At 51.7% G+C, this 23746-nt stretch overlaps 1 protein-coding gene across 3 annotated transcripts in view; it reads right to left on the bottom strand.

Moving 5' to 3' along the window:
- Window positions 1-23746, bottom strand: part of DNHD1 (dynein heavy chain domain 1) — a 445323-nt gene that overhangs the window by 395334 nt on the left and 26243 nt on the right. For 2 of the 3 annotated variants that reach the window (XM_068266454.1, XM_068266453.1), the window contains exons 3-7: window positions 16864-17458; window positions 13996-14175; window positions 13715-13918; window positions 13130-13240; window positions 12813-12969 (exon numbers count right to left, since the gene is read on the bottom strand). In XM_068266454.1, the coding sequence (XP_068122555.1) occupies window positions 12813-12969; window positions 13130-13240; window positions 13715-13918; window positions 13996-14175; window positions 16864-17458 (1247 nt within the window). The remainder of the gene's footprint in view (window positions 1-12812; window positions 12970-13129; window positions 13241-13714; window positions 13919-13995; window positions 14176-16863; window positions 17459-23746) is intronic. The other variant, XM_068266455.1, reaches the window with a different exon arrangement.

The following is a 23746-nucleotide window of genomic DNA, read 5'->3' on the forward strand; positions in this document are numbered from 1 at the left end:
GTCTAGTATACAGTGCAGGAGAGGAGTGATGTGTATGTATGTCAGTACTGCGAGGGTCTAGTATACAGTGCAGGAGAGTATTGATGTGTATGTATGTCAGTACTGCGAGGGTCTAGTATACAGTGCAGGAGAGTATTGATGTGTATGTATGTCAGTACTGCGAGGGTCTAGTATACAGTGCAGGAGAGTAGTGATGTGTATGTATGTCACTACTGCGAGGGTCTAGTATACAGTGCAGGAGAGTATTGATGTGTATGTATGTCAGTACTGCGAGGGTCTAGTATACAGTGCAGGAGAGTATTGATGTGTATGTATGTCAGTACTGCGAGGGTCTAGTATACAGTGCAGGAGAGTAGTGATGTGTATGTATGTCAGTACTGTGAGGGTCTAGTATACAGTGCAGGAGAATAGTGATGTGTATGTATGTCAGTACTGCGAGGGTCTAGTATACAGTGCAGGAGAGTAGTGATGTGTATGTATGTCAGTACTGCGAGGGTCTAGTATACAGTGCAGGAGAGTATTGATGTGTATGTATGTCAGTACTGCGAGGGTCTAGTATACAGCGCAGGAGAGTAGTGATGTGTATGTATGTCAGTACTGCGAGGGTCTAGTATACAGTGCAGGAGAGTATTGATGTGTATGTATGTCAGTACTGCGAGGGTCTAGTATACAGTGCAGGAGAGTATTGATGTGTATGTATGTCAGTACTGCGAGGGTCTAGTATACAGTGCAGGAGAGTATTGATGTGTATGTATGTCAGTACTGCGAGGGTCTAGTATACAGTGCAGGAGAGTACTGATGTGTATGTATGTCAGTACTGCGAGGGTCTAGTATACAGTGCAGGAGAGTAGTGATGTGTATGTATGTCAGTACTGCGAGGGTCTAGTATACAGCGCAGGAGAGTAGTGATGTGTATGTATGTCAGTACTGCGAAGATCTAGTATACAGTGCAGGAGAGTAGTGATGTGTATGTATGTCAGTACAGCGAGGGTCTAGTATACAGTGCAGGAGAGTCCTGATGTGTATGTATGTCAGTACTGCGAGGGTCTAGTATACAGTGCAGGAGAGTAGTGATGTGTATGTATGTCAGTACTGCGAGGGTCTAGTATACAGTGCAGGAGAGTATTGATGTGTATGTATGTCAGTACTGCGAGGGTCTAGTATACAGTGCAGGAGAGTATTGATGTGTATGTATGTCAGTACTGCGAGGGTCTAGTATACAGTGCAGAAGAGTAGTGATGTGTATGTATGTCAGTACTGCGAGGGTCTAGTATACAGTGCAGGAGAGTATTGATGTGTATGCGTGTCAGTACTGCGAGGGTCTAGTATACAGTGCAGGAGAGTAGTGATGTGTATGCATGTCAGTACTGCGAGGGTCTAGTATACAGTGCAGGAGAGTATTGATGTGTATGTATGTCAGTACTGCGAGGGTCTAGTATACAGTGCAGGAGAGTATTGATGTGTATGTATGTCAGTACTGCGAGGGTCTAGTATACAGGGCAGGAGAGTAGTGATGTGTATGTATGTCAGTACTGCGAGGGTCTAGTATACAGGGCAGGAGAGTAGTGATGTGTATGTATGTCAGTACTGCGAGGGTCTAGTATACAGTGCAGGAGAGTATTGATGTGTATGTATGTCAGTACTGCGAGGGTCTAGTATACAGTGCAGGAGAGTATTGATGTGTATGTATGTCAGTACTGCGAGGGTCTAGTATACAATGCAGGAGAGTAGTGATGTGTATGTATGTCAGTACTGCGAGGGTCTAGTATACAGTGCAGGAGAGTATTCACGTGCATGTATGTCAGTACTGCGAGGGTCTAGTATACAGTGCAGGAGAGTAGTGATGTGTATGTATGTCAGTACTGCGAGGGTCTAGTATACAGTGCAGGAGAGTATTCACGTGCATGTATGTCAGTACTGCGAGGGTCTAGTATACACTGCAGGAGAGTAGTGATGTGTATGTATGTCAGTACTGCGAGGGTCTAGTATACAGGGCAGGAGAGTAGTGATGTGTATGTATGTCAGTACTGCGAGGGTCTAGTATACAGGGCAGGAGAGTAGTGATGTGTATGTATGTCAGTACTGCGAGGGTCTAGTATACAGTGCAGGAGAGTATTGATGTGTATGTATGTCAGTACTGCGAGGGTCTAGTATACAGTGCAGGAGAGTATTGATGTGTATGTATGTCAGTACTGCGAGGGTCTAGTATACAGCGCTTGAGAGTAGTGATGTGTATGTATGTCAGTACTGCGAGGGTCTAGTATACAGCGCAGGAGAGTATTGATGTGTATGTATGTCAGTACTGCGAGGGTCTAGTATACAGTGCAGGAGAGCATTGATGTGTATGTATGTCAGTACTGCGAGGGCCTAGTATACAGTGCAGGAGAGTAGTGATGTGTATGTATGTCAGTACTGCGAGGGTCTAGTATACAGTGCAGGAGAGTATTGATGTGTATGTATGTCAGTACTGCGAGGGTCTAGTATACAGTGCAGGAGAGTATTGATGTGTATGTATGTCAGTACTGCGAGGGTCTAGTATACAGTGCAGGAGAGTAGTGATGTGTATGTATGTCAGTACTGCGAGGGTCTAGTATACAGTGCAGGAGAGCATTGATGTGTATGTATGTCAGTACTGCGAGGGTCTAGTATACAGTGCAGGAGAGTATTGACGTGTATGTATGTCAGTACTGCGAGGGTCTAGTATACAGTGCAGGAGAGTAGTGATGTGTATGTATGTCAGTACTGCGAGGGTCTAGTATACAGTGCAGGAGAGTAGTGATGTGTATGTATGTCAGTACTGCGAGGGTCTAGTATACAGTGCAGGAGAGCATTGATGTGTATGTATGTCAGTACTGCGAGGGTCTAGTATACAATGCAGGAGAGTAGTGATGTGTATGTATGTCAGTACTGCGAAGATCTAGTATACAGTGCAGGAGAGTATTGATGTGTATGTATGTCAGTACTGCGAGGGTCTAGTATACAATGCAGGAGAGTAGTGATGTGTATGTATGTCAGTACTGCGAGGGTCTAGTATACAGTGCAGGAGAGTACTGATGTGTATGTATGTCAGTACTGCAAGAGTCCAGTATACAATGCAGGAGAGTAGTGATGTGTATGTATGTCAGTACAGCCAGGGTCTAGTATACAGTGCAGGAGAGTATTGATGTGTATGTATGTCAGTACTGCGAGGGTCTAGTATACAGTGCAGGAGAGTATTGATGTGTATGTATGTCAGTACTGCGAGGGTCTAGTATACAATGCAGGAGAGTAGTGATGTGTATGTATGTCAGTACTGCGAGGGTCTAGTATACAGTGCAGGAGAGTAGTGATGTGTATGTATGTCAGTACTGCGAGGGTCTAGTATACAGTGCAGGAGAGTAGTGATGTGTATGTATGTCAGTACTGCGAGGGTCTAGTATACAGTGCAGGAGAGTAGTGATGTGTATGCAGGTTTATACTGTTCACAGCATGTTTTCTATGGACGGATATATCTGTCAATACCGCTAGGGAGGTTAATCCATCTGGATATTGCTTGATGGCAGGGCCGGATTTACCATAAGGCAGTATAGGCACGTGCCGTAGAAAAAGACTGATCCCAAGCTCACACTGCTAAATTTGTGTTCACCAGGGAGTCAACCAGTTCACACCTGGATCCCATCAGGGTGCACCACTGAACTGTAGAAGGAAAAGGATGACTGGGCCTCCACCTGGATTTAAGCCTGAAAGGCTACGTTTATTGTATCATAGTTAAAACACACATGACGTTTCGGCCTGAGGCCTTTATCAAATGCATTTGATAAAGGCCTCAGGCCGAAACGTCATGTGTGTTTTAACTATGATACAATAAACGTAGCCTTTCAGGCTTAAATCCAGGTGGAGACCCAGTCATCCTTTTCCTTCTACAGTATAGGCACGTGCCTACAGGCGCCTGATGCTGGAAATGCGACCTACACCCACCCCGAGCGCCTCCCTCTCCCCTTCCCTATACAGAGTCCTGAGCAGTGTGTAAATGAGAGGTTACTCACCCAGCTCTCTGCATTCCACTGACAAGATCTCCCTTCAATCAAAGGCACCTCTAGCTACATAATACTGAGGCTCCTCTAGCTATCAAATAATACTCGGGGACACCTGTAGCTACTAAATACTGAGGCTACCTCTGGCTACATAATACTAAGGGACACCTGGAGCTACATATGATGGGCAAGGGAAGTAAGGAAGGCGTGACAGCTGGGCCAGCACACTTCCGGTATGGTTCGGTGGGGTTTGTAGGTTCATGGAGGGCAGAGTCTAAGGTGCCAGGACATCTGTGCCTATAGGCTCCTGTGAGGTAAATCCGGGCCTGCATGCATGGAGGGAGGAGTCTAGGGTGCCAGGATATCTGTGCCTATAGGCTCCTGTGAGGTAAATCCGGGCCTGCATGCATGGAGGGTGGAGTCTAGGGTGCCAGGACATCTGTGCCTATAGGCTCCTGTGATGTAAATCCGGGCCTGCATGCATGGAGGGAGGAGTCTAGGGTGCCAGGATATCTGTGCCTATAGGCTCCTGTGATGTAAATCCGGGCCTGCATGCATGGAGGGTGGAGTCTAGGGTGCCAGGACATCTGTGCCTATAGGCTCCTGTGATGTAAATCCGGGCCTGCATGCATGGAGGGCGGAGTCTAGGGTGCCGGGACATCTGTATTGCAAAGGGAGAAACAGAGGTGTGTGCATCTAACCAGTTTCACCTGACTTATATACTGGCTGCCTCAAGTCTATTGACTCATTCAAATTTGAAATTTAACTGACTTTCGTCTAATTAAAATGGCAGAGCGTTGCAAACTGCAATCGCCTACCAGTAGTGCAGGATCTAAGGCTAACTCCCTGACATACCTGCAGGAGTTGGCCCACGCAAATACTTGCATCTCAACAGGGGCGCCGTGTGTAGGCCTCCTTGTACCCCCAGGAAATGAAGGGCAGCGCAAACGCCCCCACAAAGCATCCACTGCCCGGGAGCGCCACAACTGCCCCCCACAGGGGGAGGGGCGAGAACGCATGAACGGCATACTCCCCAGACGCGGCCTACGCCCGGAGAGAACCGTCCACGCTGCCCCCCAAAGGATAGATGCCCTAACCTTACGAATATTGCTTACCTGTGGTGCATATGCGCATCCTGGGAGCAAACACACCAAAAAGGGGCGAGGGGGGGGGACACAGACACACCCCCCGGTGCAACACTACTGCCGGGGGACCCATCCGCGCCCCCCCCCCCCACACCAACACCCCCAAGAAAAAAGAACATACTGCATTGCAAAGGGAGAAACAGAGGTGTGTGCATCTAACCAGTTTCACCTGACTTATATACTGGCTGCCTCAAGTCTATTGACTCATTCAAATTTGAAATTTAACTGACTTTCGTCTAATTAAAATGGCAGAGCGTTGCATACTCCTCTCCGGGCGTAGGCCGCGTCTGGGGAGTATGCCGTTCATGCGTTCTCGCCCCTCCCCCTGTGGGGGGCAGTTGTGGCGCTCCCGGGCAGTGGATGCTTTGTGGGGGCGTTTGCGCTGCCCTTCATTTCCTGGGGGTACAAGGAGGCCTACACGCGGCGCCCCTGTTGAGATGCAAGTATTTGCGTGGGCCAACTCCTGCAGGAATGTCAGGGAGCTAGCCCTAGATCCTGCACTACTGGTAGGCGATTGCAGTTTGCAACGCTCTGCCATTTTAATTAGACGAAAGTCACTTAAATTTCAAATTTGAATGAGTCAATAGACTTGAGGCAGCCAGTATATAAGTCAGGTGAAACTGGTTAGATGCACACACCTCTGTTTCTCCCTTTGCAATGCCGGGACATCTGTGCCTATAGGCTCCTGTGATGTAAATCTGGCCTGCATGCATGGAGGGCGGAGTCTAGGGTGCCAGGACATCTGTGCCTATAGGCTCCTGTGATGTAAATCCTGGCCTGCATGCATGGAGGGCGGAGTCTAGGGTGCCAGGACACCAGTGCCTATAGGCTCCTGTGAGGTAAATCCGGGCCTGCATACATGGAGGGTGGAGTCTAGGGTGCCAGGACATCTGTGCCTATAGGCTCCTGTGATGTAAATCTGGCCTGCATGCATGGAGGGCGGAGTCTAGGGTTCCAGGACATCTGTGCCCATAGACTCCTGTAATGTAAATCCGGGCCTGCATGCATGGAGGGCGGAGTCTAGGGTGCCAGGACATCTGTGCCTATAGGCTCCTGTGATGTAAATCCTGGCCTGCATGCATGGAGGGCGGAGTCTAGGGTGCCAGGACATCTGTGCCTATAGGCTCCTGTGAGGTAAACCCTGGCCTGCATGCATGGAGGGCGGAGTCTAGGGGTGCCAGGACATCCGTGCCTATAGGCTCCTGTGAGGTAAATCCGGGCCTGCATGCATGGAGGGCGGAGTCTAGGGTGCCAGGACATCTGTGCCTATAGGCTCCTGTGAGGTAAATCCTGGCCTGCATGCATGGAGGGCGGAGTCTAGGGGTGCCAGGACATCCGTGCCTATAGGCTCCTGTGAGGTAAATCCTGGCCTGCATGCATGGAGGGTGGAGTCTAGGGTGCCAGGACATCTGTGCCTATAGGCTCCTGTGATGTAAATCCTGGCCTGCATGCATGGAGGGCGGAGTCTAGGGTGCCAGGACATCTGTGCCTATAGGCTCCTGTGATGTAAATCCGGGCCTGCATACATGGAGGGAGGAGTCTAGGGTGCCAGAACATCTGTGCCTATAGGCTCCTGTGATGTAAATCCGGGCCTGCATGCATGGAGGGCGGAGTCTAGGGTGCCAGGATATCTGTGCCTATAGGCTCCTGTGATGTAAATCCTGGCCTGCATGCATGGAGGGCGGAGTCTAGGGTGCCAGGACATCTGTGCCTCTAGGCTCCTGTGATGTAAATCCAGGCCTGCATACATGGAGGGCGGAGTCTAGGGTGCCAGGACATCTGTGCCTATAGGCTCCTGTGATGTAAATCCGGACCTGCATGCATGGAGGGCGGAGTCTAGGGTGCCAGGACATCTGTGCCTATAGGCTCCTGTGATGTAAATCCTGGCCTGCATGCATGGAGGGCGGAGTCTAGGGTGCCAGGACATCTGTGCCTATAGGCTCCTGTGATGTAAATCCTGGCCTGCATGCATGGAGGGCGGAGTCTAGGGTGCCAGGACATCTGTGCCTATAGGCTCCTGTGATGTAAATCCGGGCCTGCATGCATGGAGGGCGGAGTCTAGGGTGCCAGGACATCTGTGCCTATAGGCTCCTGTGATGTAAATCCGGGCCTGCATGCATGGGGGGCGGAGTCTAGGGTGCCGGGACATCTGTTCCTATAGGCTCCTGTGATGTAAATCCAGGCCTGCATACATGGAGGGCGGAGTCTAGGGTGCCAGGACATCTGTGCCTATAGGCTCCTGTGAGGTAAATCCAGGCCTGCATGTATGGAGGGCGGAGTCTAGGGTGCCAGGACATCTGTGCCTATAGGCTCCTGTGATGTAAATCCGGGCCTGCATGCATGGAAGGCGGAGTCTAAGGTGCCAGGACATCTGTGCCTATAGGCTCCTGTGATGTAAATCCGGGCCTGCATGCATGGAGGGCGGAGTCTAGGGTGCCAGGACATCTGTGCCTATAGGCTCCTGTGAGGTAAATCCGGGCCTGCATGCATGGAGGGCGGAGTCTAGGGTGCCAGGACATCTGTGCCTATAGGCTCCTGTGATGTAAATCCGGACCTGCATGCATGGAGGGCGGAGTCTAGGGTGCCAGGACATCTGTGCCTATAGGCTCCTGTGATGTAAATCCGGACCTGCATGCATGGAGGGCGGAGTCTAGGGTGCCAGGACATCTGTGCCTATAGGCTCCTGTGATGTAAGTCCAGGCCTGCATGCATGGAGGGTGGAGTCTAGGGTGCCAGGACATCTGTGCCTATAGGCTCCTGTGATGTAAATCCGGGCCTGCATGCATGGAGGGCGGAGTCTAGGGTGCCAGGACATCTGTGCCTATAGGCTCCTGTGATGTAAATCCAGGCCTGCATGCATGGAGGGCGGAGTCTAGGGTGCCAGGACATCGGTGCCTATAGGCTCCTGTGATGTAAATCCAGGCCTGCATGCATGGAGGGCGGAGTCTAGGGGTGCCAGGACATCTGTGCCTATAGGCTCCTGTGAGGTAAATCCGGGCCTGCATGCATGGAGGGCGGAGTCTAGGGTGCCAGGACATCCATGCCTATAGGCTCCTGTGATGTAAATCCAGGCCTGTATGCATGGAGGGCGGAGTCTAGGGTGCCAGGACATCTGTGCCTATAGGCTCCTGTGATGTAAATCCGGGCCTGCATGCATGGAGGGTGGAGTCTAGGGTGCCAGGACATCTGTGCCTATAGGCTCCTGTGATGTAAATCTGGCCTGCATGCATGGAGGGCGGAGTCTAGGGTTCCAGGACATCTGTGCCCATAGACTCCTGTAATGTAAATCCGGGCCTGCATGCATGGAGGGCGGAGTCTAGGGTGCCAGGACATCTGTGCCTATAGGCTCCTGTGATGTAAATCCTGGCCTGCATGCATGGAGGGCGGAGTCTAGGGTGCCAGGACATCTGTGCCTATAGGCTCCTGTGAGGTAAACCCTGGCCTGCATGCATGGAGGGCGGAGTCTAGGGGTGCCAGGACATCCGTGCCTATAGGCTCCTGTGAGGTAAATCCGGGCCTGCATGCATGGAGGGCGGAGTCTAGGGTGCCAGGACATCTGTGCCTATAGGCTCCTGTGAGGTAAATCCTGGCCTGCATGCATGGAGGGCGGAGTCTAGGGGTGCCAGGACATCCGTGCCTATAGGCTCCTGTGAGGTAAATCCTGGCCTGCATGCATGGAGGGTGGAGTCTAGGGTGCCAGGACATCTGTGCCTATAGGCTCCTGTGATGTAAATCCTGGCCTGCATGCATGGAGGGCGGAGTCTAGGGTGCCAGGACATCTGTGCCTATAGGCTCCTGTGATGTAAATCCGGGCCTGCATACATGGAGGGAGGAGTCTAGGGTGCCAGGACATCTGTGCCTATAGGCTCCTGTGATGTAAATCCGGGCCTGCATGCATGGAGGGCGGAGTCTAGGGTGCCAGGATATCTGTGCCTATAGGCTCCTGTGATGTAAATCCTGGCCTGCATGCATGGAGGGCGGAGTCTAGGGTGCCAGGACATCTGTGCCTCTAGGCTCCTGTGATGTAAATCCAGGCCTGCATACATGGAGGGCGGAGTCTAGGGTGCCAGGACATCTGTGCCTATAGGCTCCTGTGATGTAAATCCGGACCTGCATGCATGGAGGGCGGAGTCTAGGGTGCCAGGACATCTGTGCCTATAGGCTCCTGTGATGTAAATCCTGGCCTGCATGCATGGAGGGCGGAGTCTAGGGTGCCAGGACATCTGTGCCTATAGGCTCCTGTGATGTAAATCCTGGCCTGCATGCATGGAGGGCGGAGTCTAGGGTGCCAGGACATCTGTGCCTATAGGCTCCTGTGATGTAAATCCGGGCCTGCATGCATGGAGGGCGGAGTCTAGGGTGCCAGGACATCTGTGCCTATAGGCTCCTGTGATGTAAATCCGGGCCTGCATGCATGGGGGGCGGAGTCTAGGGTGCCGGGACATCTGTTCCTATAGGCTCCTGTGATGTAAATCCAGGCCTGCATACATGGAGGGCGGAGTCTAGGGTGCCAGGACATCTGTGCCTATAGGCTCCTGTGAGGTAAATCCAGGCCTGCATGTATGGAGGGCGGAGTCTAGGGTGCCAGGACATCTGTGCCTATAGGCTCCTGTGATGTAAATCCGGGCCTGCATGCATGGAAGGCGGAGTCTAAGGTGCCAGGACATCTGTGCCTATAGGCTCCTGTGATGTAAATCCGGGCCTGCATGCATGGAGGGCGGAGTCTAGGGTGCCAGGACATCTGTGCCTATAGGCTCCTGTGAGGTAAATCCGGGCCTGCATGCATGGAGGGCGGAGTCTAGGGTGCCAGGACATCTGTGCCTATAGGCTCCTGTGATGTAAATCCGGACCTGCATGCATGGAGGGCGGAGTCTAGGGTGCCAGGACATCTGTGCCTATAGGCTCCTGTGATGTAAATCCGGACCTGCATGCATGGAGGGCGGAGTCTAGGGTGCCAGGACATCTGTGCCTATAGGCTCCTGTGATGTAAGTCCAGGCCTGCATGCATGGAGGGTGGAGTCTAGGGTGCCAGGACATCTGTGCCTATAGGCTCCTGTGATGTAAATCCGGGCCTGCATGCATGGAGGGCGGAGTCTAGGGTGCCAGGACATCTGTGCCTATAGGCTCCTGTGATGTAAATCCAGGCCTGCATGCATGGAGGGCGGAGTCTAGGGTGCCAGGACATCGGTGCCTATAGGCTCCTGTGATGTAAATCCAGGCCTGCATGCATGGAGGGCGGAGTCTAGGGGTGCCAGGACATCTGTGCCTATAGGCTCCTGTGAGGTAAATCCGGGCCTGCATGCATGGAGGGCGGAGTCTAGGGTGCCAGGACATCCATGCCTATAGGCTCCTGTGATGTAAATCCAGGCCTGTATGCATGGAGGGCGGAGTCTAGGGTGCCAGGACATCTGTGCCTATAGGCTCCTGTGATGTAAATCCGGGCCTGCATGCATGGAGGGCGGAGTCTAGAGTGCCAGGACATCTGTGCCTATAGGCTCCTGTGAGGTAAATCTGGGCCTGCATGCATGGAGGGCGGAGTCTAGGGTGCCAGAACATCTGTGCCTATAGGCTCCTGTGATATAAATCTGGGCCTGCATGCATGGAGGGCGGAGTCTAGGGAGCCAGGACATCTGTGCCTATAGGCTCCTGTGAATGGAGGGTGGAGTCTAGGGTGCCAGGACATCTGTGCCTATAGGCTCCTGTGAATGGAGGGTGGAGTCTAGGGTGCCAGGACATCTGTGCCTATAGACTCCTGTGAATGGAGGGCAGAGTCTAAGGTGCCAGGACATCTGTGCCTATAGGCTCCTGTGAATGGAGGGTGGAGTCTAGGGTGCCAGGACATCTGTGCCTATAGGCTCCTGTGAATGGAGGGTGGAGTCTAGGGTGCCAGGACATCTGTGCCTATAGACTCCTGTGAATGGAGGGCGGAGTCTAGGGTGCCAGGACATCTGTGCCTATAGGCTCCTGTGAATGGAGGGTGGAGTCTAGGGTGCCAGGACATCTGTGCCTATAGACTCCTGTGAATGGAGGGCGGAGTCTAAGATGCCAGGACATCTGTGCCTATAGGCTCCTGTGAATGGAGGGCGGAGTCTAAGGAGCCAGGACATCTGTATCTATAGGCTCCTGTGAATGTAGGGCGGAGTCTAAGGTGCAAGGACATCAGTGCCTATAGGTTCCTGTGAATGGAGGGCGGAGTCTAAGGTGCCAGGACATCTGTGCCTATAGGCTCCTGTGAATGGAGGGTGGAGTCTAGGGTGCCAGGACATCTGTGCCTATAGACTCCTGTGAATGGAGGGTGGAGTCTAGGGTGCCAGGACATCTGTGCCTATAGGCTCCTGTGAATGGAGGGTGGAGTCTAGGGTGCCAGGACATCTGTGCCTATAGGCTCCTGTGAATGGAGGGTGGAGTCTAGGGTGCCAGGACATCTGTGCCTATAGACTCCTGTGAATGGAGGGTGGAGTCTAGGGTGCCAGGACATCTGTGCCTATAGGCTCCTGTGAATGGAGGGTGGAGACTAGGGTGCCAGGACATCTGTGCCTACAGGCTCCTGTGAATGGAGGCGGAGTCTAAGGTGCCAGGACATCTGTGCCTATAGGCTCCTGTGAATGGAGGGCGGAGTCTAAGGTGCCAGGATATCTGTGCCTACAGGCTCCTGTGAATGGAGGGCGGAGTCTAAGGTGCCAGGACATCTGTGCCTATAGGCTCCTGTGAATGGAGGGCGGAGTCTAAGGTGCCAGGACATCTGTGCCTATAGGCTCCTGTGAATGGAGGGCGGGGTCTAGGGTGCCAGGACTTCTGTGCCTATAGGCTCCTGTGAGGTAAATCTGGGCCTGCATGCATGGAGGGCGGGGTCTAGGGTGACAGGACATCTGTGCCTATAGGCTCCTGTGAATGGAGGGCGGAGTCTAAGGTGCCAGGATATCTGTGCCTACAGGCTCCTGTGAATGGAGGGCGGGGTCTAGGGTGCCAGGACTTCTGTGCCTATAGGCTCCTGTGAGGTAAATCTGGGCCTGCTTGATGGCATTGTATAGCAATTGTTGGGCCTGAAGAAATTGGCTAGTCCTGGGATAGGAGTGCACTCCCACTGCTAGAGGCCTCCATGCATTGCCTGTTTTTAGTAGAGGGGAGGGGGGTATCTTGATGGTGCTTTCTATTTGAACAATTGTTGGTAATTAATAAATACATTTTTCATACTAATAGCTTATGTCTCCCTCATAGCCTGTTTCCATATTGGCATATTTATCTAGGGTGAGACGAGCATATGAGAGTGTATAGTAGAAGTTGATATCCCGTATGCATTCCTTTGTTGCACATATTGTAGATGAGTTCCTGTCTCTGCCCTGTACAGGTAATGGTCTATAACTACGTTCTGATAAAGGGGCAGGGCTGCTGCTGCCATCTATTCTTCAAGAGACTTCATTAAGGGATTGGATTCAGCAATTTACAGACGAGCGCTGGGCGTCTGTACTGGGGGTAAGCAGTCATCTGACTTTGTGTCCAATTATGCCGTCATTCCATTGATGTGGACTCTTTTCCATAAGTCAGACCCTCAGAAGACAATACAACTAGTACTGCAAATACTGAAGTGTACTATACATGCTTCTAGATACATCTACAGAGGATCAGCCACTCTCCCCAGGGTCAGACATCTCACCAGCTCCAGGATTTTGGCCACTAGGGTCAGGAAGTGGTGGAGCCTCTTCTGGGCCTCACGTCTAACGTCTGAGACAATCTCTTCTATCTGCTGAATGGTCTGAGGACAGGATGAGGTGATGGGAAGCCAAGGAACCTCCGCCAGCTCCAGGAGAAGCCTGAGGACAATAGTACACAAGGTCATATACAGTATATATAGGTGAATAGAGACCTGTAAGGAGATGTAACATTAAGCTGACAGATGTCAGAAGGAACCTTCACAACCAGCTGCCTATAAACAAGATGACGCCATCTTACATGGAGCCCAGAGTCACCCACCGCTGGACATGCTGCAAAGCCGCTGTATAATGGGGCACTGTCTGGACCAGGCTTCTGTCAATTATCTCCCGTGTGGTGAGGAAGCCAATCCTGCGGACGTTCATCCTCCACCTACAGGAAGAAGCAGGTCATCAAGGAGAGGCTGAAAGATGTGACCACAAGGGGATGACAGGCAGGTCTATGGGGGGGGGAGGCAGATCTATGGGGGGGGGGGGTGATGACTTATGTAGTGGCAGGCAAGTCTACGGGGGGGGGGGGGTGATGACTGATGGGGTGGCAGGCAAGTCAATGGGGGGGAAGGCAGATCTATGGGGGGAAGGGGGGTGATGACTTATGGAGTGGCGGGCAAGTCTAGGGGGGAGGTGATGACTGATGGGGTGGCAGGCAGGTCTATGGGGGTGTGGGGGGGGGGGGGGGGTGATGACTGATGAGGTGGAAGGCAGGTCAATGGGGGGGTGATGACTGATGGGGTGACAGGCAGGTCTATGGGCATGGGGGGGGGGGAAAGGAGTTACAGGCAGGACCACAGGAGGGTGATGACTGATGCAGTGGCAGGCAGGACAATGGGTGGATGTGAGGACTGACCATCTCATGGCTTTCCTCATCAGGAAGTCTCTGAAGAAGGGGATTGTCCTCAAGGCTCGGCATACCACGGCCTCTCGGTGCCATACTCCCAGGTCCAGCGTCTCTGTACCAGTCTGGGGGTCCACATGGAGAATCCCAAAGGGTGAGAAGACATAGTGCTCCGGCTGGAGGTGTGGCAGAGGAACAACACGCAGGTCATAGTGGCTGGAGAGAAAACACAGGGTTATGTTAGACAGGTCCTCTTTGTAATAAAACTGGCATGAGAGGATTCAGTCACCTACCAATCATGGACACCATCCAGCCTGGTCAGATACAGGAACACGACTTTCCCCATGTGCCTGTACTGAACTAACAGCTCTGCCGCCTCGAAGCCACTGATGTCACCAGACACGCCTCCTGTGCACCTCTCTCGCTCCGCCCGCTGACCAGGAGGTGGGGCAGAGGGAGGAGTGGGGACCCACCTGACCAATAAAAAACACATCATGTGAGAGACAGATGGACAGCTTGTACAGAACAGATGTAGGCGTGAATAGAATCAGACAGGTGAGACTAGAGGCAGACTCTATTCAGGGTCTGAGTCTGAAGAAGGCTGATCAGCTATATGCTTATTTTTATTTATTTTAAGTTTGTCAATAAATGAAATCATCCTGATCCAAGACTTCCTGCCAGAAACCTATCAGTAATGCCAGCTCTCCTGGCGAAGAAAGGGAAGGATACAAATGTGCCAGTAGATGGATGAGGAGAGCCACCTCCTGACTACTCACCGGTAGGACTGTGCCAGTAGATGGATGAGGAGAGCCACCTCCTGACTACTCACCGGTAGGACTGTGCCAGTAGATGGATGAGGAGAGCCACCTCCTGACTACTCACCGGTAGGACTGTGCCAGTAGATGGATGAGGAGAGCCACCTCCTGACTACTCACCGGTAGTACTGTGCCAGTAGATGGATGAGGAGAGCCACCTCCTGACTACTCACCGGTAGGGCTGTGCCAGTAGATGGATGAGGAGAGCCACCTCCTGACTACTCACTGGTAGGGCTGTGCCAGTAGATGGATGAGGAAAGCCACCTCCTGACTACTCACCGGTAGGGCTGTGCCAGTAGATGGATGAGGAGAGCCACCTCCTGACTACTCACCGGTAGGACTGTGCCAGTAGATGGATGAGGAGAGCCACCTCCTGACTACTCACCAGTAGGACTGTGCCAGTAGATGGATGAGGAGAGCCACCTCCTGACTACTCACCGGTAGGACTGTGCCAGTAGATGGATGAGGAAAGCCACCTCCTGACGACTCACCGGTAGGGCTGTGCCAGCAGATGGATGATGAGAGCCACCTCCTGACTACTCACCGGTAGGACTGTGCCAGTAGATGGATGAGGAGAGCCACCTCCTGACTACTCACCGGTAGTACTGTGCCAGTAGATGGATGAGGAGAGCCACCTCCTGACTACTCACCGGTAGGGCTGTGCCAGTAGATGGATGAGGAGAGCCACCTCCTGACTACTCACCAGTAGGGCTGTGCCAGTAGATGGATGAGGAGAGCCACCTCCTGACTACTCACTGGTAGGGCTGTGCCAGTAGATGGATGAGGAAAGCCACCTCCTGACTACTCACCGGTAGGGCTGTGCCAGTAGATGGATGAGGAGAGCCACCTCCTGATGACTCACCGGTAGGGCTGTGCCAGTAGATGGATGAGGAGCGCCACCTCCTGACTACTCACCTGTAGGGCTGTGCCAGTAGATGGATGAGGAGAGCCACCTCCTGACTACTCACCGGTAGGGCTGTGCCAGTAGATGGATGAGGAGAGCCACCTCCTGACGACTCACCGGTAGGGCTGTGCCAGTAGATGGATGAGGAGCGCCACCTCCTGACTACTCACCAGTAGGGCTGTGCCAGTAGATGGATAAGGAGAGCCACCTCCTGACTACTCACCGGTAGGGCTGTGCCAATAGATGGATGAGGAGAGCCACCTCCTGACTACTCACCGGTAGGACTGTGCCAGTAGATGGATGAGGAGAGCCACCTCCTGACTACTCACCGGTAAGGCTGTGCCAGTAGATGGATGAGGAGAGCCACCTCCTGACGACTCACCGGTAGGGCTGTTCCAGCAGATGGATGATGAGAGCCACCTCCTGACTACTCACCGGTAGGGCTGTGCCAGTAGATGGATGAGGAAAGCCACCTCCTGACTACTCACCGGTAGGGCTGTGCCAGTAGATGGATGAGGAGAGCCACCTCCTGACTACTCACCGGTAGGGCTGTGCCAGTAGATGGATGAGGAAAGCCACCTCCTGACTACTCACCGGTAGGGCTGTGCCAGTAGATGGATGAGGAGAGCCACCTCCTGACTACTCACCGGTAGGGCTGTGCCAGTAGATGGATGAGCAGCGCCACTTCCTGACTATTCACCGGTAGGGCTGTGCCAGTAGATGGATGAGGAGAGCCACCTCCTGACTACTCACCGGTAGGGCTGTGCCAGTAGATGGATGAGGAGAGCCACCTCCTGACTACTCACCGGTAGGACTGTGCCAGTAGATGGATGAGGAGAGCCACCTCCTGACTACTCACCGGTAGGGCTGTGCCAGTAGATGGATGAGGAGAGCCACCTCCTGACTACTCACCAGTAGGACTGTGCCAGTAGATGGATGAGGAGAGCCACCTCCTGACTACTCACCGGTAGGGCTGTGCCAGTAGATGGATGAGGAGAGCCACCTCCTGACTACTCACCGGTAGGGCTGTGCCAGTAGATGGACGAGGAGAGCCACCTCCTGACTACTCACCGGTAGGGCTGTGCCAGTAGATGGATGAGGAGAGCCACCTCCTGACTACTCACCGGTAGGGCTGTGCCAGTAGATGGATGAGGAGAGCCACCTCCTGACTACTCACCGGTAGGGCTGTGCCAGTAGATGGATGAGGAGAGCCACCTCCTGACTACTCACAGATAGGGCTGTGCCAGTAGATGGATGAGGAGAGCCACCTCCTGACTACTCACCGGTAGGGCTGTGCCAGTAGATGGATAAGGAGAGCCACCTCCTGACTACTCACCGGTAGGACTGTGCCAGTAGATGGATGAAGAGCACCACCTCCTGACTACTCACTGGTAAGGCTGTGCCAGTAGATGGATGAGGAGTGCCATCTCCTGACTACTCACCGGTAGGGCTGTGGTTGAGGGTCCGGAATAAATTCCACAGGAAGGTTGGTCAGCAGAGCCAGGGAAGTTCCACAACGACTGTAGCGCCATACTGACTCCATTCCGGCCAAATCTATGCCCACATTGGCCAGATGTTGTGGAAAGTCCCGGAGCTGGATGGCTTGTGTTTTAGGCTGGTAAAGCTCCTCCAGGTTCTTGGGAAGTCTGAACAATTTGGAGTGGTCCAGGGGGAAGGCACCACGCAGAGCACCGAGGATGTCCAGGTCACGCAGAGAGCTCCGGTGACGCTCATACTTTCTGTGGACTTCTTCCAAAGCTGGGAGGAGATTTTTCCGCTCATCAGATAAACATTCCTGGAAGGGTTGGAGAAGCTTGAGGACATCAACCAGCTGAAGCCACCATTTACGATCCAATCCCTGAGAGGACAGTGAGAAGAAGCGGACCACCTCTTTGGACAGCTGAGATACATTCTCAGAAGACACATGACCAGCTGAGGTCAGCTCTGAGAGATGGTGACACAGCCGCTCGCCCAGGCTGAATGTTCTACCATGAGTATGGATGGAAGCTGGAGGTCTGACGGGGTGACAGCCCCCTGCTGGAGAAAGAAAAGCACGTGTTGTATGATGGAAAAGCACATGGCATGAGCGTGTGGTATGATGGAGGAGCACATGGCATGAGCGTGTGGTATGTATGGGTACCCTGCACATCTTAGCTATATTTCTCTACTAGCTGATGACTCGGCGTTGCCAGGGGATGTATCTGGTTGATGTTGGGTCTGACTACATTTTCTAACCTGGAGATACAGTCACTCAATGACCAATGTTGTGAGCTTTGGGGTCCTGGCATCAATAATGTCAGAATGAAAGCAGTTTATCTCTCAAATGATTGGCTGTTTGCGGCTCCACCCCTTTAGTGTATTTGAACCCGTCACTTAATGACTGACAGTAGCAGGTTTGAGGGCTCTGCCTTTAACAGTGTGAGAATGGCAGCAATTTAAATATTCCCCTTTAAAACCAACAGGTGAATTTTTATTGGCTGAATATTAATCCCAGTCACCCAGTCAAGTGGGCCAAGTCTGAGAACCCTGCATTTAACAGTGTTAGAATGGCTGCAGTTTATATTTTCCCATGGAAAATGTATGACTGTAATTTGATTGACTGTTTTATGCTCCACCCACTTTTCCTGGATTTGTAACCTCGGTCACCAAGTGACCAACTGTGCCTAGTGTGGGGACTGTGGCTTGATTACTGTGAGAATGGCAGCCTTTTACATTTTCTCTATTGACATGAATGGGTGAAATCTGATTGGCTGTTTGTAGCTCCGCCCAGGTGTGCAAGGGGGAGGGGGGGCAAGACCCCCAGAACATATCATCCCAGGGAGTAAGGGATCTATATACCAGGTTTTGTTCAAATCAGTCAAGGCGTTTGGGAGTGATCGCAGCACATACACACATACACACATACATACCTCTGATTGTATACAGTACTAGCTGATTGCCCGGCGTTGCCCGGGTATGTATTTGGCTGGTGTTGGCTCCGCCCACTTTTTCTAACCCTAACACACAATTACTCACTGACCAAGTTTGTGAGCTTTGCGGTCTTTGGCATCAATAATTTGCATTGAAATGAAAAGACTCCGATTGGCTGTTTGTGGCTCCACCCAATTTTCTTAATTTGAACCCCAGTCACCCAATGACCAACTGTACCAGGTTTGAGGCCTGTGCCATTCACAGTGCAAGAATGGAAGCAATTAAATATTCCCCTTGAAAAGCAATAGGTGAAGTTTGATTCACTTTTGTAGGCTCCACCCACTTTTCTGAATATTAATCCTAGTCACCCAGTGGCCAACTGTGTCAAGTTTGAGAACCCTGCCATTAACAGTGTAAGAATGGCTGCAGTTTACATTTTCCCAGTGAAATTTGTATTTGTCTCCGCCCACTGATGATCCGGCATTGCCTGTATATGTATTTGACTGGTTTTGGCTCCGCCCAGTTTTTCTAACCCTAACGCTCAATGACCAAGTTTGTGAGCTTTGGGGTCTTTGGCATCAATAATTTGTATATTCTCATAGAAATTAAACAAATTAAACAAATGCTCTCCAGCATTTGAACCCCAGTGACCCAATATCAACTGTAGCAGGTTTGAGGCATCTGCTATTACCAGTGTAAAAATGGCAGCAATTTAAATATTCCCCTTGAAAAGCAACAGGTGAATTTTGATTGGCTATTATAGACTCCACCCATTTTCCTCATTATTAATCCCAGTGACCATGTGGGCAAAGTTTGAGAACCCTGCCATTAACAGTGTAAGAATGGCTGCAGTTTACATTTTCCCAGTGAAATTTGTTTTTGGCTCCGCCCACTTTTTGTAATCTTGACACACAGTCACTCAATGACCAAGTTTGTGAGCTTTGGGGTCCTTAGCATCAATCATTTGTATTTTCCCAGTGAAATGAAACAAATCTGATTGGCCGTTTGTGGCCCCACCCCTTTACTGAATTTGAACCCCAGTCACCCAATGACCAATTGTACCAGGGTTGAGGCTTGTGCCATTAACAGTGCAAGAATGGCAGCAATTTTAATGATCCTCTTGAAAATCAACAGGTGAATTTTGATTGGCTTTTTTAGGCTCCACCCACTTTTCTGAATAATAATCCCAGTCATCCAGTAACCAGCTATGCTAAGTTTGAGAACCCTGCCATTAACAGCGAAGAAGGTCTGCAGTTTACATTTTCCCAGAGAAATCTGTTTTTGGCTCCACCCACTTTTTGTAACCTTGGCACACAGTCACTACTCAATGACCAAGTTTGTGAGCTTTCAGGTTCCTGGCATCAAAATTGTGCTAATGGAAGCAGTTTATCCAGCAAAGAAATCTGTTTGTGGCCCCACCCCTTTAGTGAATTTGGACCCCAGTCACCCAATGACCGACTGTATCAGGTTTGAGACCTCTGCCGTTAACAGTGTAAGAATGGTGGCAGTTTACATTTTCCCATTTCAAATAATTGGCTAAAATTTGATTGACTGTTTTAAGCTCCGCCCACTTTTCCTGGATTTGTAACCTCTGTCACCAAGTGACCAACTGTGCCATGTGTGGGGACAGTGGCTTGATTACTGTGAGAATGGCAGCCTTTTACATTTTTGTGATTGCGGCACACACATACACACACACATACATCCGATTTTATACATATAGATATATAGACTAGCTGAAAACCTGGCGATGCCCAGGTATGTATTTCACTGTTGTTGTCTCCGCCCAATTTTTCCATTGAAATGAAACAAATCTGATTGGCTGTTTGTGGCTCCGTCCCTTTAGTGAATTTGAATCCCAGTCACCCAACGACTGACTGTAGCAGGTTTGAGGCTTGTGCCATTAACAGTGTGAGAATAGCAGCAATATAAATATTCCCCTTGAAAATCAATAGCTGAATTTTGATTGGCTGTTGTAGGCTCCACCCACTTTCCGGAATATTAATCCCAGTCACCAAGTGGCCAACTGTGCAAAGTTTGAGAACCCTGCCATTACCAGTGTAAGAATGGACGGGGAAACGGACGGACACAGGAACTGGGATACGAACGGGCGGACGGACACACACACACACACACATATACTTTCTATAGCGCTTTTCTCCCATAGGACTCAAAGCACTTAGGCTCTCTCAGATTCAGTAATTAGTAGGATGAAGTATTCACACAACAAAAGTTATATTTCTGCAAATGCCAAACTGAACAGGTGGGTTTTCAGTCTGGATTTAACCACTTGACCTCCAAGGGTTTTTAAAAATAGTGAAAATGTATTTCATTTTTCTATGGGAAGGTGTATAATAGGGTATTTGGATGTGGTTTTACTTTTTGGCCACAAGATGGAGATACAGAGTTAGTGTGTTCTAAAAATAGAAACAGAACCAATTGTTCATTATTTGTTTATATTTGTGTAAACACAGGGGTGTAGATACTCTATCTGGTTGTGGTAAAGTACACGTCCAGGGATGGAGCTGTCCTGATCTGTTGAGGTAAGGAGTTCCAAAACGTAGGGGCAGCATGACAGAAGGCTCTGGGACCAACAGTTTCCAAGTGGACTATGGGTATGACTAGATTATTAGAACCTGTGGATCTGAGAATGCGGGGATTGCTACGCAGCTGTAACATATCTTTCATGTATCCAGGGGCGTAGCTAGAAATGATGGGGCCCCATAGCAAAATTTTGATTGTCCCTCGCCGCAGCTCCGCCATCAGCCGTTTGCCGCAGCTCCATCCTGGTCCCCGGCGGTGACGTCAGAGTGACCTCCAGGTCGGCCTGTACTGCACCTGCGTAAACGGCGCTGTTAATCACCGCCACGTGGTTTGTAGCGTATTGTGCAGGCGCAGTAGTTCTGCGCCTGCGCAGTCTGCTCCGGTCCACGTGGCGGTGATTAACAGCGCCGTTCATATAGGCACAGTACAGGCTGACCTGGAGGTCACTCTGACGTCATCGCCGGGGACCAGGAAGGAGCTGCAGAAAACGGCTGACTGCAGAGCTGCGGTGAGGGACATGCTGGGAGCTTGGGGCTGGGGGAAGCCCCGGGTAAGTAGCACTTATTTTACTTAAAAACAGCCTGATAACTCCTTAGGTTAACCGAGGTGAGGAGGATTAAATATACTTGCCCCTTGCAGTCTTTCATCAGGTGCCTCGCTGTATCTTCGTCTTTCTCCAGGGTGCCGCTGTCCCTCTGGGAGACCCCCTACCACAGCTGTAGTCATGGGCTACTGCGCATGTTCAGGCACGTCTCTCTTGATCAAGCTCCTGTAGCTGGGAGTATTCAGCACTTGCTTAGTTTGTCTTTGTGAACTGTGAAAGCGCAGAATGCTTCTGGCTATGGGAGCATAACCAAGAGAGGCGCATGGACCGTGCATGCGCAGTAGCCCACAACCACTGCTGCGGTCAGGGATCTTTCAGAGAGAACAGCAGCACCATGGAGTGCAGCAGAACTACAGTGAGGGACAGGATAGACTGCTTGAGGATGGAAAAGACCCAGCTAAGTCTGATGTCTTCCCACCCCTTCACCTAAAACCTCGGATATACTCAATGTAATGGGTAGCAGGATCTTGCAGCAAATATACTTTAAAGAGGATCTGTAACATAAAAAGATCCCCTGGGGGGTACTCACCTCGGGTGGGGGAAGCCTCCGGATCCTAATGAGGCTTCCCACGCCGTCCTCCATCCGTCAGGGGTCTCGCTGCAGCCCTCCGTGGAGTCCGGGCAGCGGTGACGTCATTATTTACCTTCCTGGCTCCAGCGCAGGCGCTCTGACGGCTGTCGGCTCCGAACTACACGGAAATACCCGATCGCCGTCGGGTCTGCTCTACTGCGCAGGCGCAAGTTTCCGGCGCCTGCGCAGTAGAGCGGACCCGACTGAGATCGGGTATTTCCGTGTAGTTCGGAACGGAAAGCCTCCACAGCGCCCCCCGCTGGAGCCAGCAAAGGTAAATATTAAACTAACAGTCGGCACAGTCGCCGGCTGTTCGGAGGGCTGCGGAGAGACCCCCGTGGGACAGAGGACGGCGTGGGAAGCCTCATTAGGATCCGGAGGCTTCCCCCACCCGAGGTGAGTACCCCCCAGGGGATCTTTTTAATGTTACAGAGTCTCTTTAATGTTAGCAGGATCCTGCAGCTAGCTAGTATAGAGGGCAACAAACTTTTATGGTGTAAGATTTTGCTAGAAGACTGACTGGGCAGCATGGTATACAGTGACACACCATGTGCAGACTCACCAAGGATTGCCTGTGCTGTTCTGACTGCTTCTGCCTCTCAGATCTGTGCTGTCTCTGGTAACTGCAGAGCTGCCTGTACCTGCTATTCACTGTCTGCCATGTGAGGCCAGATTCCTGCTTTCTGCTACTGCTGATTAGTGTTGTCCGGATCATGAACGATTCGGATCTTTGATCCGAATCTATTTTATGAGTCGATCATCCGAATCATCCAAATGAGTGATTCGGATCGCAAAAGGGGCGGGGCCAGGAGCGACACGCCCCCTTTCAGCGGGCAGCGGGGTCCTGGAAGCAGAGCAGAGATGGATCGCTCTGTTGGAGGGGAGCAAGCCTTGCACAGCCACAGGTAGATGAGAGAGAGGGGACATGGGTGCCACTGCCAGATATGTGTAGAGCACACGTACTGGCTGCAATGCACTGCTGATTATAGGCTGTCTGTTCCGTAGTGCTGCACAGTGATCACATTGGAAACTTTTGGCTCAGCTCAGCATAGCTCAGTAACTTTGCAGGCACTGTGATTGCAGGGCAATATGATCCTCCTGCACTCGCTCTAAACAGCTGCACTTTACTTCTGGGAATGCTTTCTTTCACTGTGCGACGTTTGCATTCAAAGTATACAGATGAACATGTAGGTGAAATATATGTAAAGCATATGATTGCAGCATGTGGGTATTGTGAGCAAACATTTCTGCTCTCTGCTTCCCTCCTCCCTTCTCTGTCCACTCCCTGCCCATCTCTGTCCATCTTCTCCCCTTCTCTGTGTGTCCACACCCCTCCCCTTCTCCTGTCCACCCCCCTCCCCTTCTCTGTCCACTCCCTGCCCTCTGTCCATCTTCTCCCCTTCTCTGTGTGTCCACGCCCCTCCCCTTCTCCTGTCCACCCCCCTCCCCTTCTCTGTCCACTCCCTGCCCTCTGTCCATCTTCTCTGTGTGTCCACCTCCCTCCCCTTCTCTGTCCACTCCCTGCCCTCTGTCCATCTTCTCCCCTTCTCTGTGTGTCCACGCCCCTCCCCTTCTCCTGTCCACCCCCCTCCCCTTCTCTGTCCACTCCCTGCCCTCTGTCCATCTTCTCCCCTTCTCTGTGTGTCCACGCCCCTCCCCTTCTCCTGTCCACCCCCCTCCCCTTCTCTGTCCACTC

Source organism: Hyperolius riggenbachi, chromosome 2 (genome assembly GCF_040937935.1).
Source record: "Hyperolius riggenbachi isolate aHypRig1 chromosome 2, aHypRig1.pri, whole genome shotgun sequence".
In the NCBI taxonomy this organism is placed as follows: domain Eukaryota; kingdom Metazoa; phylum Chordata; class Amphibia; order Anura; family Hyperoliidae; genus Hyperolius; species Hyperolius riggenbachi.